Consider the following 26,977-nt stretch of genomic DNA (forward strand, 5'->3'; position numbering starts at 1 on the left):
CATGCGGCATAATCAAAAACCTAACAAATTCTCTGCAAAAATACTCATATAACGTCACGGTAGTCTTTCGGAACCTGTTACCTAATGATGTGGAGTAATCAGAACTTGGAACAACGTAAATTTTATTTCTTAGCAAAGCTTCAGTAGGGTAATCTACATTACTGAGGAAGGATGTTGTTTTATAGAAGCCATATAACTGGGGTTGGGTTCTTTTGCTATTGGTAGCAGTAACGTGACACGATTCTCTTGCCAGGTAATTGTAAATGCTCACGTGCACCAATAGAACACACAATGCTGTTGACTTGTGATGCACAGTCTACCAAGACAAAACTACTTCTCCGCAAAAATTGTGGGGAACGTTCATGAAGTTCTGTAGCATGTTGCACATTCTGTAACCCCTGAAGGTTAGAGCCCGCTGTGAACTTTGTTTGCTGCAGGCTTTTAATAAATAACGAGTCTTCAAGATATAACGACCCGTAGTCTGAGTGACAATCATTATGGTACCGTTGTGCTCCCTTTCCCTCTCCCCTCACACTTCTCATTACGACCTCAGCGCGCCACGCGGTGTCGCACTGCCTCGCGGATTGTCCAGCCTTTGTCCAAGTGACTGTATCATCAGGTGATATCATAATTCTCTGTCTACGAATACGCCATGGTTATCTGATGTCATGTGATGATATGATAACGCTGTGGTGTAAGTCACCGATTTCGGCCCTCTGTGACGTCATGGTTATGCCACAACGAAACTGAATCGTACTTTCTCTACACACCTCTCCCTCAGAGAAGAGCGCGTGCATTTCTTGACAACTTCATCCACCTGCCGTTTTTCACTGTGTGTCACGCTTAAGGTTTTAGCCTTAATAAACTGAAAGTACCGTGAGCTGATCTCGAGCCCAGTGATGAAAGTATGACAGTGCCGAAAACCTCAGTATTTGCCAGAAGTATTTAGACAGGTGGCTTGCATACGAAATTTGTACAATATGCAATTAGGACCAGGGGATAGCGCCACATAACTTAACGAGACCCAGCACCGACAAAAACTGCTTGCTGGCGTATCACTTCGCAGCGGGGCTGAAGAAAATGCTAAAATGACGCCACGCTTTACATCTGAGTAAAACTTTATTGCAGTTTATGCGTGCGAGTGCAGCAAGATGGCTGTCTCGCCTTCCTTCACATCCACAAAGAAATATGCTGTTTAGCAATTTCATATCTTCATAGAGTTGTGTTCAAATTGAATACCAAGCACCACTGGCTCTTTTGCGTTCAAGTGAAGCGTGGCGTCAATGTACCACACAAATGGACTCACAGCCACATTTCGGAAAGGAAAATCTACCACGGGGAGTGACGAAAAGACACGCCACAATGCTGCCCCTTCAATCCTGAATAACAACGACTCGCTCATGCGGCATGTGCGACGCCAACGCTGATAGCCAATGGACAGCTGTGTTTGCCGGGCCGTAATTCATTATGCAACGTCTGTACAAGTCCGCTGCGTGGAGAGCAGTGCGTGCGTGCTCAATCCAAAAAAGAAAGCTGACACAGTGTGTGCTGGCGTGTGTGTTTTTTTTCTAGAATACAGCAAAGGCTTCGCTGGAGGTCAATACAAGCGTTTTATTTACGTAAGCGCGTGTTTTTAAGGACTAGCGACTTCGAACGACCTGCAGGTGATCCCCGCAGAAAAACAGATACGACTTGTTGTGCAAGGAATTTGCTACAGCTTCTACGCTATGGGATTAGGTTCTGTCATTGAAAGTCGAGTCAAGCTTGCGTTATCCTAATATTTTTGTGCGCTGGAGGTCGTCCCGAGACATCATGTTGCCGTGCTTTCGTCACGCAGCATGGGATGCCACGGTCGAGAGCACTGGAGAAACTTGGTGGCTGCGATGCAACTTCAAATCATCGAGATCAATTCAACGTAGATTTGCCTGGCTCACGTACTCGGTTGAAATGTTGTGTCACTAAATTTGTGAGTATTCAAGGATATTGAGATACGGGCGTCACCAACACGGCTGCATTCATGCCTCTATTACACTTCCGTGATCAGTGTGAATTTAGGTGTGGTACTTAAGTGCGTAAAGACATCAAACTATATAGAAAAAGTAGCGTAAATGTTTCACTCTCTTTTCTCATGCAACTTCGCTCACATAAAACAAGACATTATAAATCGCCGGAACCTGTTGCCAAGGTTTTCGTGAAAATATTTGAAAATTTTTACAAAGCTCAAATCGTTACCGCAATATCATGGTACACCTGTCACATACTTTCTTAAATGCAACATCTGCGATCACTTAACATCCATTGTCAGGACCGCCTTAAAATAATTGCGAAGAATGTGATATTTCTAGCTGAGGGAAGCCTCAACGTACTTACGATATTCGCCTACCCTATAATGAATTCACGTACCAATAACCTCTTTTGTAGAGGTTTTGCACAGTCACTCTACTGAAAAGTGTGTTTTGCTTTGTTTCTAAAAAAGTTTTTGTAGTAAAAGAACTCTTGAATAAGAATTATGCTAACCGCTAAACGTTCACATTTCTCTAATCTGGCCAGGAGCAAAAAAAAAGAATGAAAAATTCGTTGAGCCAAGCACAGGCCAGAAGTGCGCTTGTACTAATTTAACAAGTTAGGTATCTCGCGGCAGCAATTCTCTGCCTCCCACTGCAGCGGCGGATGCTCAACTATTTCACCAAGCCTGTCATGGGTTAAGGTGCGCCCTGGGGCCTTCGCAGAGCCTTATACGGCTACCTCTCGAGATGAGCACCCAGAAACAACCAAGCGCCACCTCACTGTACTCCTCTATTCATTGGGCAAAACCTCTGGGTTCCCGGTCGGCACTAGAATCGAAGCCGGTACCTCTCGCATTCTAGGCGGACGTTCTAAAGCACATAGCCACCATTGCAGTATGAGGGACACTTCAATTAGCATAAACACTTTTCGTTTCCTTGAGGCTGTGCCTTAGTACAGTGAAACAGTTTCTATAATGGTTCGCTATCCGGTTCGCAACCGTTAGGTGCAATGCGCTGCGTTTGGTACATCGTACAGTGCTATTTAGTTCTGGCTGTACTGGCTCCAACACTTCAGAAGTAACTGCTATGGGTCACAGCACATGAGCTAACAGGTCTTGTCTGTTTGTTTCTTTATCGTGTTCTCTCTATAGGGTCTGCATCACGTGTACCGCAGCTCATGAAACGAGTGGAAGTTTTGCCAGGACATAAAAGAAATCAGCCTGCTTCCTGGCAAAAAAATAGCAATGTCTTTTTGTAGGAATACCGCAGAGAAATTTACCGAAAAAAGTAACTGCAGGAGGCATACACATATCTGCGGTCATCTTATGACAACTGCGCTGCATGGCAAGTGTAGCGGCATTTCTGATTCTCCAACATGTGTTGTCACCTTGCGCTGTCCCTTTTCATGGCTAATCTTGCTGAAAATGGTAAACAATGTAAAACCAATAAGGTGTATCGAAGATTAAATGAACGTGAGCCCTGCACGCAACGCGCAGCACTGTCCCCTGATTTTACAACTATTCATCATGCGGAATTACTTGCAATTCTCATAGCATTACGGAAATCGCCTCAATTCATGAGAGATGCTGTTATTCTAAAGGACGGCCTGTCCGTGTGTACTTCATTAACGGCGCCTAATATGTCCAATGTTTTAGAAGTGTTTTACGCCCTTGCCCCAACATATTGAAGAGTCATTATCTTGGTGTAGTTATTAGGGCATAAAGTTGTAACCATCATTGAATATGCAGATGCACTTGCAGTGGCCTCACACACTTGTCCCATAGTTTCTATATTGCCGGCACTAGCAGTTATCGTCGTGGGACGCTTTGAAAAATTTGTCACATCGGATAATTGTGAAAAGTCTCGCTTGGTAACACCTGGGTTTTCTCATCTCAAGTACCCCTGAAAAAATTGATGGTGCCCCTCTATAAGAGGGGAGATATCAATTACGAGGCTACGAATCTGAGTCTTCCCTCCCCCTCCCCCTCCGCTTAGTTTTTATCTACACAAATCTCGTCTGGGGCAGTCTCCCCTGTGCCTCCACTATAACGAGAGTGAACCTACGCATCACTTCATCTTAACACGCAGGTTATTTATAAATCAAGAAAAACGACTGTAAGATGAACCCTTACATCCTCTCTTTAGGTTGGCTTTAAATTTATTTCTTCCGGTGGTGCTTTCTTCTGGAGCAACTGAAAGGGGATGTAGCGGCAAGAACGTTTGTGAAGCCGTGTGCGATTCTCTAAAGGAAACAAAACGAATAGAATGTCGGGCTTAGGCATAAATTCACTTTATTTCCTACCATACAAGCTTTTTGAATTTTTTCATTACGTCTATTTATTTTATTCAAATCCATGGTTTACCTATGTATTCTCTGTTAAACGTCCCTATCTAAACGTCCCACCTGGTAGAACAATTCAATCTCAAAGATGAGGTACCACCCGTTTCATGGCCGATCACCAGTGGTGGGTTGCGCCAGGACTCTGAGGAACAGCCAACAACAACCACTGTCACAGCGAAAGCACGAAGAGCGGCCTTTTCTTAACACTTTTGAGTAACTGCTACAAGCACACTTGCTTGGTACCCACTAGGTCATAGATAATTATGATTGGTGTGTAGTAGCCTGGCTATCCTTCATCATTCTTCGGAGAAGCGTGGTATCCACTCCCCACTTGATAGCAAGATTGTGCAATATTTCTATGTCATGGCTGATGACGAGGAAAAATTATGCCTGAAGTGGGTATGCGCTACAGTTAACAGGTGAAGAAGAACAAGCTTTTGTAATGGGCTAAAGTATTAGACAACCCACTCTTTACGCAACTCCCATGGCGTGACGCCTGTTTGTTCCTCTGATGTTTCTAAAACGCTTTATTACTAAAATGCTGGGATTCTTTTCCCGGCTTCAAGCCTGCCTAAGGCTAGTTTTGAAACAGGTTTCAAGTACCGGTGTGGTTGAGTTGTAGAATGCCGCGCTGGCGCGCAGAGGACCTGGGTTCAAATCACTCTGTGTGCTTACTGTCTTGTATTTACTGGTTTTATCCTATTTTTTCGATGATTACCTTCGGACACCGGCAGAGGCAGCCAAAAATTTATGACAAAAAAGCTTAATCTGTTATAAATGACTCGGTTATCAAGTGCAGCGGTCGTTCTGGTAAATAATACAGAATTTTTTATTATTTAGAAGGAAACAGGTTAATATAGCTAAATTAGTGACTCGTTCGACCAACTCCATGCAGGGGGTATAGTAATAGGATAAACGAAAGACATGTTGACGCAACGACGAACAACAATTAGGCCCAACTAGCCTCGTTCTTGTGTTTTTCAAAGAAGCTGATTGTCTGCTCTTTGAGTGCGCTACATGTTTCGCGCAGGCCTGGTGCTTTCTTTTTTTCTCTGTCTCAGCACTGAAACATACGGACAATACTAATATGGGCTCACCTATGACTAAAACTCTATAAGTCTCTCATACGCCCCAAACTCGAATATGCATCCACCATATGGGATCAAAGTCATGCTAATCTCATCACCTCTCTTGAACTAGTACAAAATAACTCTGCTAGGTTTATCCTCTCTAACTACAACCGCGCTGCAACTATGACTTCAATGAAAAATAAATTATCACTTATTCCATTGGCTCACCGACGAAAAATTGCCCGTCTTTTGCTGTTTCATAAAATTTTCTATCACCCTACACTTCATAATGACCCGATACTCCAGCCTCTGTACATCTCAAACCATGTTGATCATCGCAATAAGGTAGGAATCGCATCATGTTACACTAGGTCTTTCTTTCAGTTATTTATTCCCCGCACATCTCCCGATTGGAACCGCCTTCCCTCGAATGTCGCAACCATCACTGACTTCAAAATTTTTCACAAAACATTAGCTAACATTGTATAACCAAGAAAATCTGTTACCTATGCTTACTGCTTCTGTTTTTGTATGTTTGGAAATAACTATTTTTTATACATTCTCCAGAAATGTTAATATTATCTGTCTTTTATTGTATTGTTTTATTTGTAGTTATTTATTGTTTATTTGTATTTATTGAACTGTTTTATTTGTGTTTTTATGTATTTACCCACTCCGTTCTTCAATGCCTTTTTGGCTCTGAGGGTATTATAAATAAATAATTAAATAAATAAATAACTTCCCCGTGGGTACGTTTAGGTGAAAGTTCGATCAGGCACAGTTAGTATACACACCACAAGTTTTATAACCACTTTGACAAAAGTAGGCTTTGAGATGTGGTGCCCATTTTTTTCTCTATCATTATTTAGTTCTCAAAGGTACGGTTGGGCCGCAAAACTGGGGCTTGTAGATTCGGAACGTGATGTCATAGCCCCTGAGCCACCCTAGAGTGAATGAAATCGCTCACACTCGAAAGCAAGATCTTTAATGTGTGCCCGTGTGTGCGCTGTGCTTCCTAAGTATCGCGCTCTTCTCTTTTCACTCACGTTCTGAGTTTCATATTCCCTGTCATCCCCCGTGTGCTACCCCGAACACAATACTTACGACCGCTTTGTCTTCTCTTTGATAAAATTTTTGCTTCAGTGACTTGTTTTGCTTTATTGCACGTACAAGCACAACGTACGTTCATATAAGTCATATGCGAGGTAACTTCTAGGAACTTGAATGGTGCCGTCAATGAGTGAAAAAGCCCGGTGCTCCGCAACTGGAAGGCAACGCAGGATACGCTACTGATTACAATCATACCGGTGAACAAAAAGGGCGCGTGTACACGGAGGCGGCGACACGTGAACAAAAGCAGGTCATGAGGCTGCGCCGCATGCACTGGTGTAGGCGAAATTTGGGATAGTGGGCGCTATTCTATTTAGGATAGATGTCTCTACTTGGTTACTGTTATCCTTCCTCAGCAGGTTGAGTGTCACCTCCACCGCCCCTCGTTGCGGTGGATCTCTCGCTAATCGTTCAGTGCAACTGCAGAAACACGAAATAGTTCAGGTAGCTTCATGTCTTACACCACTTTGCCTTGCAAGTACACATGTAACTCCTCAATAGCTATTGCCCTTCGCTGACTCCGTCTCTCACTCTATTTTGATACAGTGCTTGTTTAATTCAGTGCAGCAGCGTAGTGTTTTCCTGTCGATGGAATGCTGGAAATGAACGATGCATTTGCGGCTAACCAGATTCAATTTCCAGGTTTTAAAGCAGGCACATCACGCGCGCTTCAGACGACCGCTTGGGTAACGATGCGAATACTGAATGCCGATGCAGTGAGCAATGCACTGCGTCAACGAGTTCAAAAAGGCCGCTTAGATCACGGCTGGGCTGGGCTTCTTTCTTGTGGTGAAAAAAAATGTATGCGAAGATCGTTGCGATTTTCGTTTACGCTTTAAAACACTCAAAGAGTGAAAGTGTATTAAGGATCTACTCAACGGAGTATCCTCGTATTCATTCCGTTGTGAAAATATTATAAACTATTCTGTTCTGCTGACTTTTTATTTTCTTTTGTGCTGGGTTGAATCATTTTTGTAATAATAATCATTTTTGTAAAGACGACGTGACAAGAAAGCATTTCCACTGATCTGCAGGCAGCATGGCGAAATGAGCCAAACGACGACTAGATATAGAACCACTCGAAATAAAGCGCGATCATTTTACAATAATACACCAGCGGCTGCAGTTGCTGAACTTCATTGTCCGAAGAAAAACCCGTTTGCACAAACTGCTGTGGTGTCAACACACTCCGTCTCACCTGATGGCTGTTTAGAGCCTCAGAATGCTGAGGCAGAAAAAGTCAGCAGAATGAAGGTCCAACAGACGCGATTCCGTTTTGTCTGACTTTTCGGTCTTTAACATCAGGACTTCACGAAAAATACACTTAGCAAACTAAGTTGTTTTAAAGCCGGGAAATATGTGCTCTTTGCGGAATGGTGTAATTCCTGTGGCTGTAGAAACCCGTGGCTTGCGAGTTCTTTCAAGTTTAAGCAAAATATCACCGAAAAATTCACGTTATGCCACCACGCTAGGAAGCGCTGAACAGCATTTGCCTCTGTGCTTGACTCTTGCGGAAAGAGCCACGCGTTATCCGTGTATAAACAGCGGAGCGATTCCACGTTATACATACATATAAAAAGTAAGACTCGACGAGCATGCCTGGTGGTGTCTTATCTACCAGTTTCGGAATTCCTGCTTCTGCCTTTGAACTCTGGCAAGAGTTTGTTCGCCTGCACGCACGTGGTCACGTACGTTTTGTTGGTGTCCACGCAGAACGCAATGGTGAAAAATATTTCTCCGTGTTGTAATTTTAGTCCAAAATAACACCGATTACGTTTATATTTCAATGAACACTCGCTTGTTCTCACTCGCTTCATTCCAGTAGAACTATTATGAAGCAGTCAGGAAATCCAATTACAACGATGCTATTGTTGGACGAGTGCACGTTCCTCTAACGTTTTATCAGTATTATACATATATTATTATATATTTGCAGTGTTACGTATTATATTGTAGCACAGCTTTCGCACCCATTTCTATAAGTCATAAATGCTTTCAGCTCACCTGTGTTTCTGTTTATTGTGGCCCTATCCGAGAAAGAGAGCGAAAAGACATTTATTGGGCCTAAACTGCAGAGCTTGAGGTGCTGATCCATCCATCTTCTGGCTATATATCTTTGCCGCGAACTTTAGGTACCTGCGACATTATGATAATTGTGAGGCCTGTACATGCGGTGACGTGCCTCATTATTGTGTGAGCATGTGCTTGACATTCCTTAAACATGGAAATCTGTGGCAGTCAGCGTCATAAGTGCCGTACACGGTATCACGTGTGAACTGTACTTTCTTCTCCACATGTCACGCAGCATGGGCCGGACAGCGTTCACAGCTGGTGCACGGCGGGCGCCTGTGCCTTGTCAGCCTTCTTCGCTCTGGCCCCGTTGCGGGCCTTCGGCGTACTTTTCGTGGCCATTATGCAGGAGTTCGGCGCCAACAGAGAAGAGGCCTCGTGGACAATCATGCTACTGGGTGGTGGGAGAGTGCTGTCGGGTGAGTGCATAACCACTTCTGTGGCTGCAGGTTGTCATGTATGCGCCTAAATAATGCACGAAAAAATGTTATAACAGTAATACAAAAGAATCGCCCTGTTTTCCCACGCCAAGCTTTCAAATTTGTCACCGTTGTACGGGTAAGGTACAAAACAGCACTTACATATATGCACACAAAATTACTCTGAAACAAAGCTGCAGAGAAGAAATCGCATCGGAAAAGTTTGCAGTCATAAAAGATGTACTGGGTTCATCATTGTATATAAACATTGAATTGATGGTGACCTCAAGCGTACGGGCAAAAGCAGAAACGAAGAGAACAGCTAATTAGATTTGTCTTTTCCTTTTGGTATATAAAATTTTCAATTCTGCGAGCACTGTGATTTTCAAGTCTGTGAGCACTGTTAAATTGTAGATCTTATGAAAGCTGCATATACAAATTCATCGCATTAGAGTACATCTTCCCATACAACACCCTAAAGGAATGATGTGTAGACTTCTTGTTATTCAACGCTCAACTGCATATACAAATTCCTCATATTAAAGTGCATCTTTCTATGCGGTACCGTAAAGGAATGATGAGTGACGTCTTAGTATTCAACGCTGACCCGACAAATAACAAAGAAAATCGACCACACGCAATGCGTCTGTGCTCACTTCGTATTGGTACCCTAGAGCACAGAAGGCAGTAGCAATAAAATGATTCCAGCGTGTTTACTAGTGAGGCACTACTAATGATAACAATATCCATTTTATCAATAGTTGAGTGACAAAAACTGTCAATAGCACTATCGACCCTTAGTTTCATAGTACAGTATTGATGAGGTAATATCAACCACGCAAGCTCAATTCAGCAACAACTGAGTTTCTCCAGTTCCTCGTAATAGGCGGAGCAATAGGAGCACGCCGAAAAGCAGAAACACTGACAGGCTCGCGTTCTTTCAGCAGAATGCTTCACTGGCACATTGCAATTAAGTTGAACTGTTCATCTGTAGCGACAAACTAGCCGTTATATAGATATATATAAGAGAACTGCCAGCACTCAAATTCAAGTTACATTCTCTGATTTCAAAGAAAAAATATCAAACAGCAATGGTTGGGGTTTCATCGTTCGCTTTCCAACCTAAAAACATCAACAACTAAGTTTGTTCGTTTTCAGGTGTAACTGACTGTTTTTGGCCACAAATTTTTTTGATGGCCATGATCCAGCATTTCCGCTGCTGGAATAAATTAATTATTTTCTCAAAAGAGTTTCTGTAAACGAACCAAGTATTGCTGCACTCGGCTCTTGGGGATGTTTTGGCATTATTCTCAACCGAAACAACGTAATTATTCACTCTCCACTTTATTTTGTGGCAGTTATGCAGTCTTAAGTAGGTATGCTGCAAACAGTGAATGTGATCGCGATAGCAATTTATACGCACGTGTAACGCCAGCAATGATGAAAAGTGAAGACCTAAGCACAAACACGTAATGGTGTGTTTCTCACGACTGCGGTCCCGTGACCACTGCTTTATAGCGGGCTAAATTATTTTACAAAACTACAGCGATTTTCCGGGGCTCTTCATGCAAGGACTTTTGGTTGCGAATAGATCGTTTTTTAGGCTTTAGCCGAGTCTAGCTAAGCCATGTCTTCGAAAACAAAATGACGCGTTTACACGTAATCCACAATTCACGCATAGTAGTGTAGTTGGATGGATTCAATATGACATCGCTTGACAACTTGAGCGAGTTAGAAGAATGAATTTCGGCTCTCACGCAAGCGCAAAAGTTGGACCCCTATTAGGTAGGACGAGAGTGACATGCTTCGACGGACGACAGCGGTAGCGATGAATCCGACGAAACGCCACCATCGCCACCACCAGCAGCACGCATGAAGATATTCCCCACAGAGCAGTAGGTCCATGGCATTTCGCGTGCCGCAGCAATCGCATTCACAAGCTCGCGTGCTTCTTCCGACGCGCCCGACCCGGCGGGAATCGAGCTACTCTGGAAACCACCCGTGGTTGCGCGCATGCGCAACTGCACCCGTTTCTAAGCAGAGGCCACGAAAGCAGCGCCACTTTTTATGTGGTACTTTTAACTAGTAAGCCTAGTAGAAACAAACGAAAATGAACAATAACAAACATATTACAAATTTAAGCCCTTATTCCGGTGCGCTTTAAAAAACACAACAAAGTTATTAGGAATTCACATTTGTTTTTCAAAGCTCTAGTGCTAGGGGCGCGACATTCTGGTATTTGTTAGTTTTGAACGCGATTCAAAAATATATATCCTACTCAGATGGCGAAAAGTTTGCTGCTACCTGCCACCATAATTTTTGCTCTTTTATTTTCCACCTGAATCTAATCCCCCGTTTTGGCGAGTTCTGGGTCCCTCTAAAGCAAGATATTGGTGCTATCGATAGTCCGTTTAAGGAGAGTTGTGTGTCAACAGTATCTAATAAATTTATTGATATTGTTTTTACACTCTGTTGGGGTAATATTTTTTAAGTACATCAGCACGATGAACTGCTCATGGATGCCATACGCGGGTTTTCGTGTGCATGCACGCTTTCCTGTTCAGGTGATTGATAGTGAACACCAGGCGTTGCTCCTCGCAGGTCTGCTGGCTGGTCCCCTTGCGCACCGTTTCACGACAAGGCCGGTCATTCTCTTGGGCAGCATCATTTCAGCTGGAGGCGTCATGCTGGCCTACTTCGCTACAAACATGTGGAGCCTACACCTTACGCTAGGCATTGTTCACGGTGAGTGCACAGCGCCGTGGTGAGGCGCTGTCTTTGTAGCTCTTGTGCTTTAAGCGAATGCTCTTGATAGTAAAACGTAAACCCCCTAAAAGGAGTTGTAAAACGTGGTCGAATTTTCAATGTTATAAAACAAAACAAAGCAAAGTGACATTTCTGGATCCGTGACAATACCTGGTTCAAAATTGAATGTCGGCTGAGCGGCAGGCTTTTAGGTATTGTGGAGCGCATCACACAAACTGTGGGGGCACACGTGATTTGGGGCGTCAGATGTGTGAATTATCAGTATATTCGAGATTTTGCCTGGTTGTCAAGCTCTTCTTTGTGGCCATTGTTCGCATGCTTTTCCATCTGACCTCGTGTTCCCGTCTTCTTGACATGCTCTGCATGGTCCTTGGTGGAGTCTTTTTTACGCTGCTGCTTCAGACGCGTGCAGAAATTTGCACTTTAACTGATTTATACCGAATTGCAGTAGTGTACATAGGATCTTGTAGACGATGCCAGGAAGGCTTGCAAGAGAAAATTTTTTCCATTAAGAAAGTCATCCTTAAGCTTGCTCGTTGGCAAACGCCCGATATGCACACTACGTTGTCTGAACACACGTCACCAAATACATTTCTGCGCACGATGGCTTCAAAAAAGACTTGCAGGAAAAAGGCTGGAAGCGTGTCAAACTGCTAGCTTCAAAAATACCTAACGCACTGAGCTGAGACCTTACCGTCAATATGTTGAACAATACGTCAATGAACCCTCGAGATCAAATAATGGACGATTTTTGAAATAGTCAAAAGAGCATCGAACAGCAGTTTATCCACGTTTCTTTAAAACAGCGTTGCAATGTTTTCCCATGTCTCCTATTGAGATTTCATGGGAGCACATCAGTTGAACTGCACGAAACATCATAACATCACGGCAAGAGAGCTTAAAGCCAGCTCATGTAGAGCAGCTTGTGTTTCTGCATAACAATTCATAACTTTTTGGTAGCAGTCACTCAACACGCTGTGTGCTTGGAGACATGAGGAGATTTTTTTTTCTTGTTTCTCACCATATTGTATAGGATATATTTCACTGGGTATTTCATTCTATAGTCTCTATTTCCGGCCACTATTCAGCACTATTGCATTCAAATTTAATTTTAGATGACATTTCTCCATTCGAACACGTAGGCTTTTGTGTATTCAGGCTTCTGTGCATCGTTTGTGGGCAGCTACAGTAATGAAATGCTAACTTGCCAGTCTGCGCTGACGACATGTTCAAGAGTAGTAAGTAAATTGAAGAAGTCATCATCATTAAAAATCTACTTTGCACTGTACTTTCACACATTAAAGAAAATATCTACAAGAACGGTGTCGGATTATTGTATTGCGCTCAGTATTACAATGACATAAAGAGTGAAATGTCAACAAACGTAGCGGACACTCCTTTCATGTTGTAATATAACACGTTTACATGAATTACGATTGTGTATCTGAAGGTGGCGGGAGTATTCGGAAGCTGTGCGTGACATGGTGGTCAGTGACAGCGGTCACTTGCCTTTGTTGGCTCTGGCAAACTACCTCAGCATGTACAGTTGTGCGTGCGCAGGCTTTCCAGGAGGGGGGAGGGTGAGGGAGCGATGGGTGATTGCAGCGCCCCCTTCCTTTCATGCCAATCAACGGGACCGACTTTCCGTCTTCCCCATGAGTCACAGCGCCCCCTGTAATATGTTATAGTAAGGGCCGATTTTGTGCCTCCATCTTAATGACGAGAAGGGTAGGTACCCCCCTGCCTCCTCGTGCGCATGCCTTTGTCATTATGAATGAGTGACATCGACGGAGTGCTTAAGATTGTTACGCAGGTGGAATCGGACGCCAGGTAAAGGGCTTTCTAAACTAGAAAATCAAAATAGGTATATAAGGAAAGTTTAGCACTTTCTAAAAATGGGAAGTAGAAGGTCTACTTGGACCTTTTGTTGATCTACTGTTGAAATTTTCGCTGGTGCGCTCAAATTTAGAATAAACTGCTTCAGATGAGACGGTTAGAGTTTTTGCGCGCTTTTTTCGAACATGCAAACGGTCTACTGATGCGCTGGCGAAGTTTATGCGCAACTTAGGGCTGATGTTCTGTGAAGTTTTATAGCGACCCATCTGTAAGTTAATATTTTGGAACTGAGTAAACTTTCAATTAGGTGTCCGAGTATCTGCACATTAACGATTATACACACTTTGCTTACTTTTTAAGCTTATAAAATGGCATGTGTGGACAAATCAAGTTAGGTTGACTTTACCTTCTGCCCGAGTCGTGCGCAACTAATGCTTTACTAAGATCCAAGAAAATCAAGAGTGTAAGCTATCAAACAAATTTACCTGTAAGAAGCAACGACGAACTTACACCGTGCACTGTGTACAAATTAGAAAACTCACTGAGGTTTACCTCCGGTAAGCTTAGCATTCATGGGTGAATGTATGTATGGCTTTCTCCCACAATGAGCATTTAAACGGCGTACACCCTCGGTATCTTCGACCCTGGCCCGCTTCCGGGATTTTTAAGCTTTCGTATGACTTACCAATCTGGCCTCCGTTCGCTCCTGCATTTCAACAGGCGTATTTGTCTTTGCTTAGGCTTTATCAGCCTGTCCTTGCGATATGTACTGGACGGTTGGATTCAACCTGTCGCGTGTGCCGCAGTACACGCACGGATCACCAAGCGCCGGCAAAAAAGCTGCTAAACTTTTGCCTAGCCACTAGGTGCCTTGGCAAGAGAGTCACCGAGCATGCGCAGCTGCTACGCATTGCGTAGCACATTGCGTAGCACATGCAGGGGCAAAAAGAGCAGCAGCTGCTGAAGTAATTGGCTGAGAGCCATAAAGTTTTTTGTGTTTCTCCCTAGCTGGCCCCTCGAACCATGAGTCACTAAAACCCCTTGATCCCGGGAAAGTAACGAAACTCTTCTCCACGCACGTTTCCTCCTCGATTCTTCGCGCCCGTTTACGGTACGCGCGGCGCCATTTTTTGCCGACACTCTCGCTGGGGCGCCGCAGCATTCAGTGGAGGTGGTTTATTTGCGGCAGCTTGCGCACCATCGTAGTGCTGAAAATTACTTAATGGTGATAATAAAAGTAAGAACGCTGAGGCAACTGTTCAATAAAGAATGAGATTTTTCCAAACGTCGTCTAAGTGGGGCATGCTATAATAATATAAAAGTTTTTATGGGGAGTTCTACAATGCGGATGTTTTTCTGCCGTATGATAACGAGCTGTACGTTTGCATCTGATATAGTTCAACTTGTGGCTTCTTCCGTCTGTGTTCGGATTTTTTTTTCGTGCTTTTGCGCCAGTATAAGACACGGGTAATTGCACATATTGCAATGACTTGCACATATTGCACATATTGCAATGACTGCACACATTGCACATATTGCAATGACTTCGTGCATGGAGGATCGTTCAGCCACGTGTTCATCTTCTCGGCGTGAAAGTAGCCTTGTGCACTGGTCTCCAAACTGAAGAAGTCTTTTGAGGAATCTTAATACGATTAAGTGTTGCCAACATTGACTCATCTACCACAATAACAGAAACATAAGAAAATGAATATTTAGAACTACGTTTTAACGTTTTTGTCAAAGAAACTAGCAAAAGGGTTACTTGTGAGAGGAGAAACTCTGCATCAGGAATGTCATCAAATTCTGCGCCTTGATAGCGACCAAAAGTTCTATTAGGACTGACTGATTCAAGTCTGAAGTACCCATGTATAAAAGGTACTATAAATTTTTCTTGGAGAATGGAAGACATGCTAATGCAGGTGTGACCAAAACGATTGCGGCCTATAAAATGGCTCGCTCGCTATCACCGTGCTAAAGCTTTCTTTTTTTGCATCTCTGTATTTTTTTTCTTTCGATGGACAACATCTCTTTCAAGAATTTTGTGTTAATGCCCCCCTCCAAAAACAAATAACAAAATAAATATCATTATAGAAACGTGCGCCAATCACTGTCATCTCTATTCATTCATTCATTCATTTGTTTGTTTTCTCCAATAAACTTTCTCGTAAACAACTCCTCACAATCACAAAAAGCGTGATCGAGAAGCTGTGTCATCCTACGTAATTGTTCGCACAGAAAGCAAACTACAGTTGTGCATTCTCGACAATTATCAAGGTGCATGTGAGGTGAAGAAGTATGAACTAAATATTTTTAATTATTTTATTGATCTATTTAGACATACTGCAGACAAGCATTTTGTTCCAGGCAGGAAAAGCATAAGACACGTCAAGTGATTCGTAACAGTAAAAACAAAACATGTATCCATACGCTAACGGAAGTGGCATGTCTGCGAAACAGCAACAAAATTTATAACACATTTGAACACTCTAATTACTAAGTACATATCGTTCCACTGACATAGCAAAGTTGTAAGCCGAAAAAATCTCCTGAGCCAGGGAATTGCATTTATCATCTGTTCTGGGAAAATAACTGTATTTGTAAGCATTACTTTGTTCAAATATCAGTGCCAAGGATCGATCATGTTTACGGCGGGTATTCCAGGAAGTGGCTGACTGAACGCAACAAGGTACATTTAGGGCAAACTTCTTTGACATAACTTTTGCAAAAAAACGTTAAACGATTCCACTTTCTCCTTGTTTCTACCAAAGAAATTCAGCCAATTCATGACCATTCCACTTTGAAGCAACGCGCGAATAGTCGAGAAAAAATTCACAGCATACCAACGAGGTGAATGATGACGAGTCGGGCGAAACGTGCGGACGGACGGACGCACAGATAGACGGACGGATGGACGCATAGAAGAATGCATGAATGTACACACGGACACACGGAAGCATGAACGAACTTACGGACGGTCGCTTCATTCCACTCATCATCATTCACTCCGTAGATATGCTGTGACACCATTTTTATTGACATCCAATGCCATGCAACCGGCTACTACGATGACACGGGACATACGACCCACGGCGCAAAAAGCTTCGCCCCTAAAAACACGCATGTGGATGAGCAGGTCGAAACAATAGTTCAAACGTAGCATTCGTTGTTGCTTTCATACAAGCAAAAAGAAAGGCGCGAAGTTCACTGTTCTTTGTCGAGACGAAGATTTTCGGCCGATGTTGTGCAGCCACTGCTGCTTGCGCAGGCCATCGTGTTTACCTTTGGGTATCACAACAAGTGCGTAACCATTTCCACTGTATTTGTTGCAGTCATAGGCGCAACAGCACGGCTTAGCACTCATACAAAGTACAGAAAACAAAGCGCGCGTTAGGTTTGTTATGCAGAGCGTCGGCGAAAAATGGCGCAAGCAAAAAAGAAAAGCACAAGCAAAGCGCAAGATGAGCGTGTCTCGAAGTTCGACCGTGAAGGAAAGCAATCATGGTGCAGAAAAAATTGGCAGATCTCACATACAGTGGGAATCGCTGATATGCGAAGCACGAATGGAAAATGTTGATATGTCACTTTGAAAAAAGCACAAGGTTACCAGGTGGAAGTAAATGATGCCGCACATGAATTCCGTGTCATGATGATCAAGTTTGGATGTGTCGTTCACTTTCGTCTTCTATTCATGTCAGGTGCAAATTTAGTATATGTGGAGCTAGCGAAATGGACGCGAGCACGCTGTGAGCGTGGCATGTTGTCATGTTCTTAGATGACATGTGTGTCAGGATTATCATGTTTGCACCAGTCATTTATTTCCTCATTCAATGACGTCATATAACACCCATTTGGTATTGTTACGAAGCGACGACGCCGACACGGTCCCGAAGGCACCACTGCTCCGAAACTCACCTCCTAGGTCACCAGCCGTTTGGTAGCGTGTGTTTCTCAGCTCGTGACTGCTTCTGCCAGGGCTGATAAGCGAGCGCACAAGACGACGGTGAGTAAAGGCGAGGCTTATTTACGGCATAGAAATAGAGGCGTTACCAATTCGGCACTGGGGCCAACAGCTTAGGAACTCGAAGAGCCGAAATGCCTTCTCTCTGACGAATACGTCGGCTGCTATCTGACGGATTGGTTAGCTGCAGGCGACGTGCCACTTGGCTTTTTTAGAGCCATCGGGTGAACCTTTGCATCACCAACGTCCAACCAGAAGCGCTGCTGGCCATGGTGTCAGAATCCTCCGATGGGGACCCGCCGTTGGGCTGCGTCATAATCATGACGCAGCCCACAGGGCACGGCGGCATCGAAAACATGCGGATCACTCAAAACCCGCTTGTCTTGATTGCGCAGATCCTTAGCCTTCTGCAAGATCCAGTGTCATGGTGCTCGGAACCGCTCATGGCTGCTACCGGGATGCTTCACCTCGATGGACAGCCTCGGTGCGTGCTTCACGATCTCAACTGGCCGCCGTGGGAACGACTGAATCATCGCTCTACGTCACCGCACGTGGAGCGCTGCGCAGCACCACCACAGGCGGCGACACTGTGCTGGCCGGCTATAAAAGGGCTGCCAGCTTACTTCACGGCCACAGGGCACGGCGGCATCGAAAACATGCGGATCACTCAAAACCCGCTTGTCTTGATTGCGCAGATCCTTAGCCTTCTGCAAGATCCAGTGTCATGGTGCTCGGAACCGCTCATGGCTGCTACCGGGATGCTTCACCTCGATGGACAGCCTCGGTGCGTGCTTCACGATCTCAACTGGCCGCCGTGGGAACGACTGAATCATCGCTCTACGTCACCGCACGTGGAGCGCTGCGCAGCACCACCACAGGCGGCGACACTGTGCTGGCCGGCTATAAAAGGGCTGCCAGCTTACTTCACGGCCACAGGGCACGGCGGCATTGAAAACATGCGGATCACTCAAAACCCGCTTGTCTTGATTGCGCAGATCCTTAGCCTTCTGCAAGATCCAGTGTCATGGTGCTCGGAACCGCTCATGGCTGCTACCGGGATGCTTCACCTCGATGGACAGCCTCGGTGCGTGCTTCACGATCTCAACTGGCCGCCGTGGGAACGACTGAATCATCGCTCTACGTCACCGCACGTGGAGCGCTGCGCAGCACCACCACAGGCGGCGACACTGTGCTGGCCGGCTATAAAAGGGCTGCCAGCTTACTTCACGGCCACAGGGCACGGCGGCATCGAAAACATGCGGATCACTCAAAACCCGCTTGTCTTGATTGCGCAGGTAAGAGGGCATTATGGTAAATGCTTTCGCTCCGATAACCGTTTTCTTTTGATGCTGCCGTGCCCCCGGCTGTGTGATATGTTAAATGTACTCACTTACTCGGCCAGGAAATTGCTGTTGCTTGGAGGCGACATAGAAGAAAATCCGGGCCCAGACACAGCGCAAATTGCTAAACAGCTTAAGGAAATTGCTTCGGACATTAAAGAAATCAAGGAATCTCGTCTTCGAGACATTGAAAGAAAATTAGATTCAATTTCCGCTCTCGAACAAAGGGTAGCATTGTTTCAAGAGCAAATTAACTGCATGCAAAACACTATAAAAGTACTTGAATCAAAAATAGACGACATGGAAAACTATAGCAGACGCTCTAACTTGATCGTTTATGGACTTCCAGAAAAAGAAGATGAAACTAACACCGCACTTGAAACTGCCGTAAATAAAGGCATTTTTCAGGATATTCTTGAAATTGAGAGCGTACAAATCGAGCGTATACACAGACTAGGCAAACAACGAGATGACTCGACCAGACCTGTCATTCTTAAACTGTTAGATTCAAGAAGTAAATATGCAATACTAAAAAAAGGCTTTAAACTCAAGGGCACGGACTATTCCATTGGTGAAGATTTTTCCCAAAGAATTCGCGACATCCGAAGGAAATTGTGGGCTAGTGCAAAGCATAACCGTGACAAAAGAGAGAAGGTTTCACTAGCGTTCGATAAACTGTACATAAACAACGTGCCTTACGTCTGGGATCATGATTTGAATGATAAAGTTCCGTTGGGAAAAAACGGCAATGCGGGCATGAACCGCCCGAATACCAGAGGCTACACGCAGAAGCAAAACAAGAATTGAGAGTGAGGGGTGATCACGAGGGTCCTTCAACATCCGTTAAACGCGTTCATTTATCTCGTCAAGTAGATCAGAATACCCGCAAATCTACGAAACCGAAGGAAAAGAACTTGCGAATCCTAAATATAAACGCACGAAGCATTGTAAACAAAAAAGATTCTATTGAGGCCACACTACTCGAATACGACCCACACATTACTGTATTCACCGAAACCTGGTTACGAAATGAAATAAGTGATGACTTAGTTTTTCCTCCGAGTTACAGTGTCTTTCGTAAGGACCGGACGAATAAGGGCGGAGGTGTTGCTATCCTTGTCAAGCCTTCAATACAAGCGATTGTTTTAGCGGATGTCACTGACCTCGAGTGCTTGTGTATCAAAATAACTTTTTGGAATCAATGCTTTGTGCTATACGCGTGTTACAGACCACCAGACGCTGCTCCTGAATATTTGCTGAAATTGCAAGAACATATGACCCAATTTCGCAGTAAAAGAATTTTTGTTATCGGGGATTTCAACTTACCGAATGTTGATTGGGAACTCCTTCAGGCAAGCCGCAAATCGAACAACAATGCTAACATAGTCTTTGACATCATGCTTACTCACGACCTAGTTCAAGTGGTTAGGCAGCCTACTCGAGAACAAGGTTCGTCTAGTGCAATACTGGACTTAGCGTTCCTAAGCCGCGATTTTTATGAATATACAGTTCTAATTGAAAGTGGTCTGTCTGACCATCATCTTGTAAGTGTCACCATTCCTTTATTAAGCTCAGTCGGTCACAAACGCACAGCCACTCGAAGCTTCAAGGATTATGCAAGATCCGATGACGCGTCTATTGTGCAGTACATGAGAAGTTGTTATGATGACTTTATTGAAAATGAGGGTGATGTTGACGCCCTATGGAACCATTTTACTAGAATGTGCCATCACTGTATAAGCTCATTCGTACCAACCAAATCTAAAAAGATTGCTAAAAGCACCCCATGGATTACGCGTAAAATCATTCATCTAAAACGCAAATTAAAACGGCTGAAAAAGAGTAATCCCCAGTCAGCTGTTATTCATGAACTTAAAATAAATTTGGCACGTGCTTTGCGCGAGTCAAAGGATTTTTACTTTAAAACAACACTGCCAAACTTTTTAAAAAATGATCCTACGAAGTTTTGGAACTTCCTGAGCGATAGTAAGAAGCAGGTATCACATATATTAGTCGATGGAAATACAGTTACAGATCTGAAGCTCATTGCAGAGCATTTTAACAATTTTTTTCATAGCGTGTTTGCTAAGGCGAGTCTTAATACGCCTCAGAAAAGAGTGTTTCAGCCTAATGAAGTGGACTTTATCTCATATTCTGGTGTTTTTGCAATGATCTTGAAGTTGAACACTAAATCATCTTGTGGTCCAGACAATATCCCTAATGTTTTTCTTCGCCGTTATGCAGAAAGTATTGCTCATTTTGTCACTGTGCTTTTTCGATGTTCGCTGTCGAGTGCAAAACTACCCAGTGACTGGAAGAGGGCTCGTGTTGTTCCTGTGTTTAAGAAAGGCAACCATTTACTCGTAGAGAACTACCGTCCCATCTCGTTAACATCACCAATATGTAAAATGCTTGAACATGTAATATCCAAACGCGTTGTGGAATTCCTCGAACAAAACTCTATATTAACTAATTTTCAGCATGGCTTTAGAAAAGGTTATTCAACCGTAACTCAGTTAGTCTCAGTGGTTCATTCATTTGCAGAAACTCTGGATAAAAATGGTCAAATGGACGTCATATTCCTTGATTTTAGTAAGGCATTTGATAAAGTTATTCATCACAAACTGCTTGCAAAACTCAGGGACATCAATCTACCCGACATATTCATTGCCTGGATCCAACACTATTTAACAGAACGTTCACAGTTTGTTTCAGTAGATGGGATCAATTCGAGCTCTCTTCCTGTAACATCAGGCGTGCCACAGGGGAGTGTTCTGGGGCCGCTATTATTTTTAATTTATGTAAATGACATTGTAAACACAGTACTACCAGGAACTCAAATCAGACTGTTCGCGGATGATTGTGTGCTATTTCGTCAAATTACCTGTTCTAATGATCAACAGAACTTGAACTTAAGTCTTAATAACATACTAAACTGGTGTAATGACAATGGTATGGCACTCAACGCACAAAAAACTGTTTATCTTTGTGTAACTCGTTCAAAAACACCTCTTCAATTTACTTATAATCTCGGCTCATCATCACTACAACAGGTTAACAACTACAAATATCTAGGCGTAACAATAACTAATGACCTCTCTTGGAACTTACACATAGACAACGTATGTTCTGCTGCCTTCCGTAAACTGTGTTTCCTAAAACATAAGCTTAGAAATTCTCCTTCTAACATAAAACTACTTAGTTACTTTACGTACATAAGACCAAAACTAGAATACTCTTGCGTTGTATGGGACCCCTTTACTAAATCTAACATTAAAAAACTGGAAGCAGTGCAAAGAAAAGCTGTTAGGTTTGCTTATTCAAAGTTTAAAATTACGGACTCGCCGACTGAACTTATGACTGCTAACAACATTGAAACACTTGAATTACGGCGAAAAAGGAACCGCCTTAACCTTCTGTATCTTCTTGTCAATCATAAGTTAGCCCTTGACCCGCGTGCATATGTATCTCCTCTGTCCACTAGGCATACACGTCATCATCACACCCATTCTTTAACCCCGTATTTTGCTAAAACCAACGCGTTTCAGTTTTCCTTTTTTCCGCGTACTGTATCAGAGTGGAACTGTCTAACTGATCTTAGCCAATTTTCTGTTGCTTAGAGCTAAAATATGCACTGTTAACTTGTGTTATGTATCCATTAAATGTAATATTTTGCCATGTTATCTTTTATGCGCTCTGTTAGTAGGTGTTTCGATTCCATTTCTCGTGATATATTCTTGTTATCACATGTGTTTTTGTTTATATCCTGCTTCTTGTACCTGTCCTGCTTGGACCATTTCTTGGTCTGCAGTATTGAATAAATAAATAAAAAAATCAAATCCAGAGCCGCTGCGCTGGGTTGCACCTAGGGACAAGTGAGGTTGCCACGCATTGTGTAAGACTCGCCAGACTGGAACGCATCGATTGCTTTATAGGGCTCGTGGGCTGAGGGAGCTCGCTGTGCGATGCGTAGGACAGACCAGCGCCACCGCTTGATGACGTCGTTGAGTTGATCGCGTCAGGCGGGCTCGATTGTTGGCCTTGACACAGATTGCCTTTGCAGAGGCATTGACGTTCGGTGTGGACTCCCAGGCGTAACAGCACCCCCCCCGCCAGACAATGCATCGGAAAGGCGAGATGCTTTAACGTGGCCCGGATGTCGGGCGCGCTCGTTCGCCGGATCCCTCCAGGTTTGCCTTCAGGGCCATGGGGAGGATGTAGCTCCAGGCACAGTTCCGTTAACACGTGCCTTTCTTGAGGACGGATTCCAGCTCTACTGGCTTGTCGCCACAACTTGTCTGCTAGCTTCGGTAGTCTCTTCGGACGATTTTTGGTCTCAGCACTTGTAGATGGTTCTGCAACTTGTCAAGAACGGTTCGACAACAGACAACACACGACACGAGCAAATGCCCTCGCTTACCCTACAGAACACCACACAAAGTATAGTTCAACATAGACCTAGCTACGTGCCTATCGGTTTCGTTCCCTCTACAACAAGAGGCACATGTGTGACACACTACTCTTAAAATTAGAACTCATTTTCACACGTACAAGAACGTAATGAAATAGAATACAACATAAAGTCCACTTCTTGAGATAACTACGAACAAGAGCGCTCAGCCAAGGCCGTGATGAGGAAAAAATTTTGTCCCGACTCGCCAGCGAGAGACCGAAATGTGAAAGAGGTACATGCTAAAACGCACGGTTCAATGCGTCTGATATAGCATTTAGCTTTCTTTTTTTTGTAGCGAACATCAAAGTCGTGGTGTTTGAGTATCATGCTCCACCACAGTACCGGCCACTTTTAGGCGACGTGTTATTTATCCAGGTTAGAAGACAGTGGTTCGTTTCTACCACAAACCTCGAACCGCAGACAAAACAGGCTAGGTCTCAATGGCCCACACGAGGCAAGCTCATTGCTTCTCAGAGGTATGCCTCTTCCCTGCAGTTGAGTTTTGACTTTCCTTACCAGCACTGCCTTCCTGACACAATATACCTCCCATGCCACGATCACTTGCATCGCATTGAATGACAAATCTCTTAGAGAAATCGGGTGTCATGAGAATGGGCTTTTCGCTTAAGGCCTGTTTAAGCTTCCAAAACGCCTTCTCCTTTTCTGAGTCCCATACTGCTTTAACCGGCTCGAACTTTCGAAGTGCGTCAGTTAGAGGGCTGGCAATGCTCGAGTAGTTTTGCACGTAAGGCTGATAGTATCCAGCTAGGCCCGAGAATGCCCTTATCCCAGATTTTGTGGTTGGTCGTTGATAGTTCGCAACGGCGGCTACTCTAATTTCTGAAGGTCTACGCCGGCAACGCCCCACAACGTATCCAATGCAATACACCTCGCTGAACCCTAGGTGACATTTATTAGGTTTCACGGTAAGACCAGCTGCTTTCAACCAGTTCAGTACGACGCGTGAATGCTCGACATGTTCTTCCCAGTTATTTGAAAAGATGGCGACATCGTCAAGATACAGCAGAGCGAACTCAGAGCGGCCATTAGGCACGCGGTCCATTAACTGAAAAACAAAAGGGCGCATTTTTCAATACAGAGCTCAGCTTAAATGGACAATACGTCCCGAATGCAGAAACGAATGCGGCATAGTGGCTAGCGCACTCCGTAAGGTGGACCTGTAAATACCGTCGCACGAGGTCTAACGTAAATATAAAACTAGACTGTTACACAGTTTGTACCCTCTCCTCTAGATTTGGTATCGGGTAAGTTTGGTCTCGAAATATGGCGTTAAGACGCCGATAATTGATGCATGGCCTCGGATGTTTTCCTAGCACTTGAACCAGTATTAGAGAGAATGTGTAGTCACTCTCACCCGGTACTAAGACTCCCATGTCTAGCATTTTATCGATCTCCTCTTTAATTATCTGTTTTTGCATAGGAGAACTTCGATACAGCTTGCTACGGATTGTCTCCTCACAAGTTAGCTAGTTATCGTGTTCAATCACCGTCGAGTAACTGGGACGTTCCGAAAACATGTTTTTAAACCCCTAAACATTCCTTCTCAAGTCCTCCTTCTGGACTGCCCTTAAGCTTGGCTCCAGGTTTAACTGCTCCAGGATTGCATAGGATCCCCTTTCGATTATTTCACTACAATTCAAAATTTCTGCTCCCTCTTCCTCTGAAGCATGGAAAAGCAGATTTACGACCGCTTGACGTAGAACTTAGGATTTCATCACGGTACTGTGGTAAGTTTTGTTCGTCCGCCTTATTATTTTCACTTCATAATTGGTATCGGGAAGCTTCAATATTACTTTGGCAGGCCCTTCCCAATGAACCTCAAGCTTGTTCCTTTTGTACGGCCGCAGCAGCACTACCTGACTACCCACTTCAAAGGTGCGTTTCTTGGCCGATTTGTCGTAGTACACCTTCGACAATACTTGTGCGGCCTTCATGAGGCTTTCCACAAGATTTTTCCTTGTTTCAAGCCTCTGAAAGAGGTCTAGAACATAGGCAACTACATTAGGGTATTTATCAAATCCCTCCCAAGACTCACGTAGCATTCGCAATGCTGTTTTCCAACTCCTTCCATACATGAGCTCTGCAGGGCTAAAACCAGTGCTCTCATGAGGAGCTGATCTCAAAGCGAACATAGCGGCAGGAATACACCCTTCCCAGTCACATTTGTGCTCGTAGAAAAGAGCTTTCAGTATCCGTTTTAGAACGGAATGCATAGGCTCTACCAGATTATATAGCGGGTGATCGATCGAGCTGTGCACTACTTTTATCCCGTATTTATTCAAAAAGGTAAAAGTAGAGCAGCTGGTGAAGACACTACCGTTGTCGCATTGGAATTCAGAAGGAAATCCGACGCGTGAAAATATAGATAGCAGTGCATCCACGACATGAGGGGAATTGAGCTCCTTGAAGGTGCCCTGCGACACTTTCAGGACAGCCTTATTTATCACCGTAACGCGTGTAGCGATGATTACTGAGATGAATTCATTCATAATGATGGAAATGTGTGCACGAAAAGTGAAGTTATGAGTCCTCAAAGTGGAAAACTGGAGCAGGCGATGACGAGAAACGCTATTATTTGCATTTCACTCGCCTGCTGACGTCAAAGACCGCTTCCAATTACAGCGCGCGTCTCAAAAAGACGTTCCGAAAATGTCGCCTCATTGTAGCCTTCACACAATACCTCGCTACCACTCTTTTCACGGTGTTGTTAGCATGCCTATCACGAACAACGTGTGTTGGGTAGCAGACGCTCCCACGGTCACACTGTGCAAGATACACACATACGCTTTGTGCGGGGTCACTTCTCGGTTTGCATACCCGACGGGTTCGACGGCAACGCGAGCGCTTACCCCCTGTCGCATTTTCGGCTCAATAAAAACGTGGCATACATTTCCACTTCTAAATGCTGGCGTACCGTAGCCTGGTTCGCAGTCTAAGTGTTGTGTTCATTGTTCTAAAAATACATCACTTAGAAATAGAAATGCTTACTTCCTGAGAAACTATTGAAAAAGGTTTTTGCTGTTATTAGCATCAACACGTATGGCCTAGCTACCCCGGTATGAATATTGCACGCCATTTCTCGCGTGAAGCCAATCAAAAGCGAGTGGTGCTTGTCGTCACGTCACACGACACGATGCCCCTTCCCATGAAAAAATAGCCGATGTGTGTCGCAGTAGGGTGAAATCAAGGTAGTTTATCCCGTGAATTGAAATTATGACCGCGTCAATTTTGGAGTTGCCATGTGCGCAACGATATCGGCGCATTCCGCAGCACCAGAAGAACCAATGGAAAATAAATGCTCAAATAGTGTCGCAGGGCCCCTTTGAGTGGTATGGCTTCCGGAAGTTTTGTGGTGACACAGAGGGCCGTCAGGATGTACCGACAACCTTACCTTGACTCTGGCAATGGCCCGAGGATATCAATCACTAGTTGCCGATAAGGTTCTGTGATAATTGGCAGATGCTTCATAGGTACCTTCCACTTGTCCATGGATTTCCCCGCTTTCTGACAAGTGTCACGTGAACGTACAAAGTCTTCGATATGCTTCCAGCATTTCGACCAATAAAACTAAAGGAAAACAATAACAT

At 44.1% G+C, this 26,977-nt stretch overlaps 1 protein-coding gene across 1 annotated transcript in view; it reads left to right on the forward strand.

Annotated features, from left to right (window-relative positions):
* LOC142787006 (monocarboxylate transporter 12-like) overlaps window positions 1-26,977 on the forward strand; it is a 106,665-nt gene that overhangs the window by 47,155 nt on the left and 32,533 nt on the right. The window contains exons 2-3 of the mRNA XM_075884622.1: window positions 8,833-9,016; window positions 11,618-11,761. Coding sequence (XP_075740737.1) covers window positions 8,833-9,016; window positions 11,618-11,761 — 328 coding nt within the window. The remainder of the gene's footprint in view (window positions 1-8,832; window positions 9,017-11,617; window positions 11,762-26,977) is intronic.

This window comes from Rhipicephalus microplus, unplaced genomic scaffold, assembly GCF_043290135.1.
Source record: "Rhipicephalus microplus isolate Deutch F79 unplaced genomic scaffold, USDA_Rmic scaffold_41, whole genome shotgun sequence".
NCBI classification, from domain to species: Eukaryota; Metazoa; Arthropoda; class Arachnida; order Ixodida; family Ixodidae; genus Rhipicephalus; species Rhipicephalus microplus.